We start from the raw sequence: 9,567 nt of genomic DNA, 5'->3' as shown, positions 1-9,567 counted from the left end.
CTGGTTTACAGTTAGTCATTCCGAAACGCTCAAAGACACTTTCAATCATAGCAGGTTGACCTATGGCGTAGGAGAATTCTGATGTTCTTGAGACTTGAATACCTACAATGCAATGAGAGATACCGAGATCTTCCATGTCCCAACGATTTGCAATGATTTTCTTGACGTCGGCAATTTCATTACCGGTGATTGCCATATCATCTACATGAATGTACATAGCGGAAAATTTAGTTCCATTTTGTGAAATACGTATAAATAGACATGCGTCTGCCTCTGATTGTCTAAAACCAATAGATAAGAGATATTGAGTAACATCATCGCTCCAATACTTAGCAGATTGCTTCAACCCATAGATAGTGCTTCCTAGGCAAGCAACCATGTCATCATCATATTGTTCTCTCAGGTTATCCGGCAATTCCATGTAGATCTCATAGTCTAGGCGATTGTTGAGGAATGCGCAAATGGCGTCCATTGATTCGACGGGCCATCCGTTTAAGGCGGCGGTGGCGATAAGAAGTCGTAAAGAGGCTGGTTTTCCGGTGGGTGAATAGGTTTCGTGGTAATCTACACCAGCTACTTGAGAAAAACCTTTTGCAACATACCTGGCCTTGAATTTGGAAATAGAGCCATCAAGATTGGGTTTAACCCTAAAAACCCATCTACCTCCCACAACAGTCCGATCTTTTGGGCGACGGACAATAGTCCATACCTTTCGTTGGTTGATAGATGCTAGTTCTTTGTTCATGGCGGCTAACCATTCGTTCTTTTGAGCTGATTTCATCGCTTGTTTGTACGTTCTTGGCTCATCAACTAATCTAACAGTCGGTGTTGTTGCAAATTTGTAGGCATCAATATCGTCACTAGCGATGAAGGCGTTGATATCGGCCCAGAAGGTGTGATTGGATGATGGGGTGTATTGATCTGGGGCTTTTTGGTCTCTAGTTGATTTTCGGGTGGTTGGTTGATTTTGAGTCTGTTCTGCATCCTTCTGTTCACTATCCGATGGAGGTTCAGACTCCTCGGGTGCTTCAGAAGTGATTGGTTCAGGTACTGGGACATTACCAGCATTATCGCGCGGAGGTTCAGACTCCGATGTAATGGCTGGATTCATGTCAGATCGAGGATTGCGAATGAAAGGGTAGTCATCGTCATCAAGGTTTATAACGGTTTCTAATCCAGGATTTGATTCTTCAAGTTTGTTTAAATCTTGCTTTGAGAATAGATGATCGTATTGAAACTTGATAGATTTTCTGAAAGGGAAGAATTCTTCACGGAATTTCACATCGTGAGTTGTGATGATTTTCTTTGATTCAAGATTGTATAGGCGATAATTGTAGTTGTCAGTTGCAAAGCCAAGTAACACAGCAGTTCTAGTGATAGCATGAAATTTACCATCACGTTGACTTTTCCTGACAATGTATTCAACTCCACAACCAAAAGTACGAATATGAGATATTGAGGGCTTTCTCCCATACCAACCTTCAAACGGGGTCTTCGATCCTTTGTTGTATGCTGAAGACATGGTTCGATTATCAAGATATACAGTCGTATTGACTGCCTCAAAACAGAAGCTAGGTGGTAAGTTTGAGTGTTGAAGCATTGCTCTTGCTTTATAGGTGATGGTTTTGTTTGATCTTTTGGCAACACCGTTTTCCTCAGGTGTATAGGCAGCTGTTTCATGTAACCAAATACCTTGTTCCTTACAGTAAGGTACAAAAAGGGAATTGAAGAATTCGGATCCTTGATCTAAGGTAAAACATTTGACTTTTTGTTCACTTTGGCGCTCCGCAAAGGTGATGAATGCACAGAGTGCGTTAAAAACTGATGTTTTGTCTTTTGATTTCAAGAAGTAAACAAAACGCATGCCGGTCAAGTCATCGGTGAATAGAATGTAGTATAAATAACCATCGTTAACAAAACCTCTGACAATCCCGCTTAAATCTACATGAACATTGTCCAGTTTATTTTCAGCACGAGGTCTAGTGTTGGAGAAAGGAGGTCTTTCACTCTTTGATTTAATACAAGCAATACATTCAGTAGGTTTAGACAAATCAAAATTTTCAGAAACCCCTTCAATCATTTTTCAGAGGTAGGCGAAATTAGGGTGACCTAATCGATTATGAAGTTTGATTAAAGTATCAGATTGAGTGATTATAACTGAAGATGATTGCTGAGAAGAGATTTGACGTACTGGACATTCGATTAGCTTGACTATCATGAGGTTGCCCGAGAAGAATCCTCGAAATAGAGTCTTCTTGCCAAGGATCAAGTTGAAGAGATGAGGCTTTGTTGAATCAATGGAAGGGATGACTCCTTTCTTGATTAGAGCACCAGCAGCGATTAAATTCTTGTTGAGATGAGGTACATAAAGTGAATTTTCGAATTTCATAACATTTCCATCAACATCTAACAAGTAAGCAGTTCCAATCTTTTCAATTTCAAGTGTATCATTACCACCAGCTAAGTTAAGTCTTTTAGATGGATCAGGGTTTGGTGTGAGTGAGTTCTTGTCAAAATGTTTCAGATTGTTGACCATATGATGCGATGAACCGGTGTCAGCTAAGCCAAAAGAGTTGCTTGGAACCTTTGCCTGCACTGCTTTATTACTACAGAAGTAATTGATATGAAAGACAGTTGGTTGGCTGTCATCTGTTGATACATTCATAGAACTAGCAAATCAGCGGCGGGCGCCGTGGCCAAGGATTGTTATCTGTACACAAGGTCTAACCTGAACTGAATATTACTCTTAGATCCTGTCCAAAATATGTCGAATGTTTGACCAGTTACCTTCAGGCAGCCATCTCATCTGTACAATAGTTTTCTGCAAAGAAATGCCGCCATGTGGGCTTTGGGTAGCTACATTTAGGGCTGGCCTGGTAAATGGCCATCTGTCATCATGGTTCCCACTGTTGAGGCTAAAATTTAACACAAACCTTTGGGGCTTTTGGCTTTTTTTTGTGTTGAATTGGAAAAGTTGTTACAGAACCTGTGTGCAGAAAGCAACTCCCATATTCCCTGGACATGTAACTGGTATATGTTCTTCTTTTTCTCTGATATCAAGGACCCATGCAAAAACAATTTCTCATGGCAATGAAGAGTGAATACAACCCACAACTACGCCTTTATTGTCACCAATCATGGCTATCTAAATTGCTGACACCCCTTGCATCCTTTGTACATGGTGCTTTGGCTCTCTTTTGCCCATATCAAAAGATCATGTTTGTCACTTTCATCTTGAAGTATGTAAATCTGAAATATCTTGGTGCTCCAAAATATTAAAGTAATTGTTTAGTATCACATATCATATTTATCCACCTGTTTGCTGACTTTGGAAGCCTCCACACCACAATGATTCACACAAATCCAATATCAAGACATGTGAAAACCCTGGATATTCCCTATTGATGTTTATTCAATATCCTCTCCTTTGGCGAGCTTTGTAAATTCCTTGTAAAATTCGTCCAGTTTGTTGGTTATCTTTCAAGTGCTCTTTCATCAGACTCACATGTACCTCCTCATATCATACCTCCAATGCCAAATATGGCCAACCCTAAACCAGCTGACATTTGATGAGAACCCTGAGAAAACTTCTGTTAAAACAGTTGCTGTGCTGACTGCCATAATAAACATAGGATCATCTAGAACAGCAAGACTGAAAAGTGCTTCATGTCTTTCCACTTTTGGAACTCTGCCTTCAGACACACCCAATCCCCCTACTGTAAGGGGTACACGTAGTTACATTAGGCTATGGGTTTAGCTTATGGGTTTAGATAGTTCTAGTATACATTTGCCCTTCCACTCTGGCTCCGGATAATCCTCACTCCTCTGAGAGCCTCGCCTGGGATTATCTGGAGCTAGGTGAGTTTCTTATCTTTCTTTGTTGTTTCTTCATTTAGTAGTAGCGCTGACTCCTCTGAGAGCCTCGCCTGGGATTATCTGGAGCTAGGCCTTAGTTCGTAATACAAACAGAAGTCCCAACTTAGTGCTTTCGAGAGAGTCTCATCGGAGAGAAACCAAACCCAGTGAAGGTCATTGAAAGACCTTACACCTACGTCAATCCTTGAAATGCAATGTATGCAAAAACCGCCGAATCAATCTTACATTTCATTGGACTATTGTGATCTTGATGAGTATGATGATGTGATTGTTGATATTGAACTTGTAGTGCATGAATTAGCAAGTTCCAAGTAATCTGAATGAAGAGCCATGTTACAAAGAAAAATTACCAAAACATAGAAGATCAACCCCAAGAGATGATTAGAATCAAGGCACCGCTTGTGATGCTTTTATGACACTCTCAAACTCTCAACAATGAGTAGAGCTCTTCACGCAAGGGGAAACAGTCACTTTGCACTTCTGCCACAGCAAAATTTTGGTTATGGATTTTCCTGGAATCAAAATGGCTTATGAGTCATTAATTTGGTTGTCCTGAAACACATTTTTTCCACCAAAAAAGCATGTTTTGGTTTGGGTGAAACAAAACTAAATAGGTGCCTTCAAAATAGCAACAAAACAGAAAAACTTAACCAAGTCTCACACTGGACATAACCACCAACTCCAGTGGAGGACTTAAGCCTAAAGTCAAAAGATGGTGCAAGTTCAGTTAGGGCATTTCTCAAAAATCTAGCCACCTTATGAAACTTTTTTCATGCTTTCAGCTTACCCTTTCCCAAGACATGAAAGTTGTGCCCCTTGCTTTTCTCTACAAACCAGCCACCATGTCAGTATCCTTGTAGCATGTCGATGTGCACACACAGAGAGTTTCAAAAAAATAGAAAGTTGTTTGGTAGGCTTTACATAGAGATTGGTGCCAAGCACCCTTGGTGAATGATAATTTGACAAAAGGACTTTGGGATCCTTTGTCAGCAGTTGGAGTCAACTGAACGTCAACGCCCCAGTTGACAAAGGGAAGAAATACCTATTGTGGAGACCTCTTTAATGGGTCTTTCAAGTATGTATCAAAAGTCTTTGGTGTGTGCACGTTGACGTGCTACCCAGATACGTTCACGGTGAGCACTTGTGGTATTTCAATGATTTCATTGGTTCTGAAGTAAAAGGAAAACTTTTTATTTCAATTCCTCATCAAAACCAACATTTTCAATGCACATCAGTGCTCATTACTCAATTTTTGTCTTTGAGCCCTGAGATATTTTTATCTATATCTACAGAAGTACTCAGTTACTGATGAACCAAAAGTTCAAGATTATAGATACAGTAAAGGTGCACATTTTTGTATTTGGGAAAGGGAAAGTTGAAATTGGAAATAAATGTTTCACACAGTGGCTAGATTTTTGAGAAATGTCCCAAGAGAACTCACACCATTGTTTTAACTTTGGGTGTAAGTCACTCACTGGAGTTGGTATTTAGGTCCAGCTTATGAGTTAGCTACATTTGAGAAGCAAACCAAGAATTGTGATTAGTTGTGGTCTGTTCAAATGCAGGTAGGTTAGGTCAGATGGTGGACCATCCAGGGGGAAGATGATGAGATTCTACCCCTTGCATGGCTTTTTTTGTTTCAATGTCATATTTATGTTGTCCACACCAGTCCATACTGTGCCATCCCTTTTCCGTAAATGTTTTTTTAATATTAATTCCATTGTAGCTTCTTTGCGAATAGAGAGTTACTCCTTTGCGCGTAGCACACACATCTTGTCTCTAAATCAAGCCACTATGACAAGGAGTTGTCACTGCCAACATATTTACCTTGGATTTCTCAATTCAAGGTATTCTCGTATTCCAAACCTCAGACCAAAACTTTCCAATATTTTGATCCAAGGCAATTATCAGCGCACAAGAATACCTTGGATAAAAACCTTGGACAAGGTGTGTCAGAGTATTTGCCTCCAACAATGCCTTGGATTTCTCAACCCAAGGCATCTATGTTGGTAGTGTGTAGTGTGACTTGGTCTAAAAAATCTCAGCTCGCAATCCACAGAAAATGAAGAATATGAAAAAGAGGGTTCCAGTAGAATATGAAGAGGCTTTGGCTGGAATCAGAAAGATGAAAGAGAAAAAATCAAACAGGACACAGAAATCAAAGTCATAGACTTTCTATGGATATGATGCTTTTGTCTTTACATATCAGAAAATATTTTTATCCTCAATTTAAACAGATTGTTTGTTACATTTGTTTTATCCAAAATATGGACCAGCAATGCTTTTGTTCTTGGTTTTTTCCAATCTTCTGTGCCCAAGAGCAACAAATTTTTGAAATCAATTGCAGATTTTGCAGATGTTGTGTTGTGATTTTGGTTTGGAACTCAAACCAACACTGTGAGAGGAATTCTTTTCTTGTTGGTTTTTTTTTGGAGTGTGGTATGTACAATCTTGGTTAAGTCCAAAAGTTGTGGTGCATTTCATTGCAAAGTGAGTGTTGATAGGGGCCCTGAGATTCTGAAGTTAACTGTGATGAAACTGATTATATTGAGCAGGTCAAGTGAGAGGCACCAAATTGGTTGTATGCAGTTCATCAAAATCAGTCCATAAAATGAATCATGGATCTTGATAATGATGATACATATTGAAAAATCAATGTCATGAATGCTAAAAAGCATGAGATTGATTTGGATGAGATGAATGTACAAATTCAAAATGTGTGACTACCTTAAAAAGCTGAAAGTATGAAAGAGGGATGAAAATCTATAATGGTAGGAATAGGACATGATCAATTCTAAGATGATAGTTGATGTGAAGCAAGAGAGTGACTAACAAATTTACAACTAACATCAATCAATTGGATTCAATCAAGGTATGGCGCAGACTCAAAGTCAGTTCAAAGTTCAAGAATGAGAATTTTGAAGTTGACCAGATGATCAATTAAAACTTGAGTAATGTACAGGTTGATTACAAGTTGGATTGGTTTGACTTGATTCAGGGTCCGTATCAATAAATTCTGAAAAAGGATAAATATTATTACCACTTTGGTGAATAATGATCAGATTTGACGTGAAATCAATCCTCATTACCAATATTACCCTCAAGCACCTATTAGTATAACACTCTGTTTCCAAGACTGCTGTATCATCACCCGTTCGAGTCCTCGTACTTTCAATCTTTACAGGATTTTTGGTCAAAACACATCTTTGACCACGATCTTGCATCATAGATGATTCTTCATCGACTGATCCAATCTTTCTTTTCTGTAACTCTTCCGGATCCCATAGGTAAGATTGAACCACCAAACTTGACAACTGGGAAGGTATCCAGGATCGCTCTTGTCAATTCAATGACACGTGTCTGATGACCCAAATTAGTATCTTTGCCATCCATTTCATCAGGATTGGGAAGACAACCTCTCGCGCATGGACTGTATTGTTAAGGATGACACATGGCCCAAATCTCTCCTGATATGATAACAATCAGAAGCCTACCCATAAAGGTATTAGGACACATGAGAAGAAGGGTACCCGGAATAACAGATAAGAAAAGGACCTATGCACTTAGTTGCTCATTAGCATCAATATGAATCGATATATATCAGATGAATTGATTGGATCAAGGAAGCAGCTTACATTAGAGTCGTGCATCCAGTGATGGCATTTAAGATGATCATAGCAAGTCCAGTGTTAGCATTACCACCACCGTTGTTGTTATTATTGTTATTGTTAGAATTGTGGTTACTATATGTTGTTGAGAATCAGACATTACACTTCCATTGGCAAGAGTAGCGATCAGATAGACTGGAGTTGACTTGCTAGATTTAGAAGGATTCGATTTTCGTGCTCCAAAAGAGTTAGAGTTAGTGACAACCGATTTGCATGCACTGCCATGAGGAATTGCACAACAAAAGCGAGTGTTGTTAGAAGATTTTCCAAATAAACTTGGAGCTGCATCAGTTGTGGATTGAGGTACCGAAACTGATAAAGTTGAGGCAGGTGCCTTTACAGCTGCATAGCCAGTTTGATCAATTTCATTAAGGATAGTAGAAGCAGAAGTATTGTTTAGATCAGATTGAAACTAATATCCAGATCCGACTACATTGGATGTTTGAATAACAGATTTGGCAAAAGTGATTGAAGAAGAAGAATTCTTAAATCTTGACTAACCTAAATTGAGATTCAATCCAACGAGCGCCCTGTAAGTTTGCTGAACTAAAGATGTCTGATGGTTTTTAGAATTAAGAACGTCTTCTGAATAAAGACCACAAGAGCGTGCAGTAAGAGAATAAAGTACAGCAGCAGCAGCTCCACGGTCGCAAGCGAGAGCAAGGATATCATTGACCATTGAGGATGTTGAGGTACAGCTATAGTTAATTGATGGTTGAGGTTGATTTTTTTGAAATTGTTTCTTTCGTTTTGAAGCTGCAATCTAACTCAATCTTATTTGTGCCGGTCTGAGTCGGTTTATATTTGTCAAATTTCCGTATTGAGATCAAGCCTTACCGCGATTGAACTTCCTTCAATCAAAAGATATCAGATAAGACAACAACAGCCAGATCTCTATACTTTTCAGATCCCGATTTGACACTTTATATCTTCCCAACTGGATGGCAATTCCGAAGTTAGATATCGTGCATGCGATTGTGACTGTAACACCCGGTTATTTGATTGCAAGTTGAATCAACAATTTAAAGTGGGATCGTTGACTGTTTAGGTTGGAGAAGATGATTGTGGTTAGCCCTGGGTTTTGCGGTGTGTTTGAGCTAATGGGATTGTACAACACCATTTGGAAGCTTTGCTATTTTTGTTGATGGATCTTGAGCAAGTTTTCTAGTAGAAAATGACTGATAATTTATGATCGGTGAAGGAATCCAATGTTGTTCAGGCGATTCACGGTGAATTTAGGCAAGCTGTATTGTATCTAAATTGAGAGATAGTTATGTACCGGCCGGCGGCAAGGGAGTTTTTGATGATTCAATTCAAATATTTCCTCATGACTATGGTTGATTTGTATCTGGTTGTAGGTTGTAAATGGTCAAGTTGATTAGTGATGTGATTAAATTTGATTTGATCATCTCGAAATCAAACTCACTTTCAATCCCTGTTAGACTTTCATCTGGTCTGTAACCAAATGATATCTTCTGTGGCTTTCAAATTCTGTACGGTTTTCAGAATTGAACCACAAGCTCTGCAATTTGATCGAGCAAGAGGAATAATCTGCATTGATTAGAGATTGATTTTGATTGAATAAAAGGATTGATCTTGACTGACTGAAGTAATGAAACTGGTGATATCTAATTGAAGTGAAACCCATCAGGGGATGGGGCAAGCAGAGGCTAGGCAGGCTGGAATTAAAGGAGAGAAATTAAACGTTTTTGGGACAGGGAAATTAGGTTGCTACAGGTAAGACTTATAAAGGGCCTAGGGGTTTAATCCAGTTTTGCCGAGAAACACGGTTGTGCCTTTAGTTTTATGATTCATAGCATCGGTCAACTCGTCAAGTTCTTGATCGACATCGGTATCTTGTTGAATGTTCGATGAATTTCGATGTTGAAACGTCTTAGCTTTGCTGTTCGATTGTAAGTGATTGGGGACTTGTCCTCTCCACAAGTCTGGCTCGCAGCGCTGCTAGGCCATATTTGGAAAGCGCTGCGCAGAACGGGGTGTCTCAAAGCCGGCAGCGTTAAGG

The 9,567-nt window shown here is 39.3% G+C and overlaps 1 protein-coding gene across 1 annotated transcript; it reads right to left on the bottom strand.

Moving 5' to 3' along the window:
• Positions 1-6,812: 6,812 nt before the first annotated feature.
• Positions 6,813-8,223, bottom strand: MELLADRAFT_104047 (uncharacterized protein; the record flags this gene model as incomplete). Its single annotated transcript, XM_007407049.1, has 5 exons — positions 6,813-7,190; positions 7,231-7,306; positions 7,512-7,619; positions 7,643-7,886; positions 8,046-8,223. 5 exons carry the CDS (start codon positions 8,221-8,223, stop codon positions 6,813-6,815), a joined length of 984 nt encoding a protein of 327 aa, XP_007407111.1.
• Positions 8,224-9,567: the final 1,344 nt, after the last annotated feature.

The sequence above is a fragment of the Melampsora larici-populina genome (assembly GCF_000204055.1).
Source record: "Melampsora larici-populina 98AG31 unplaced genomic scaffold MELLAscaffold_8, whole genome shotgun sequence".
Taxonomy (NCBI): domain Eukaryota; kingdom Fungi; phylum Basidiomycota; class Pucciniomycetes; order Pucciniales; family Melampsoraceae; genus Melampsora; species Melampsora laricis-populina.
The sequence above is the reverse complement of the archived record's forward strand: the minus strand, read 5'-3'. Positions and strand labels throughout refer to the sequence as shown.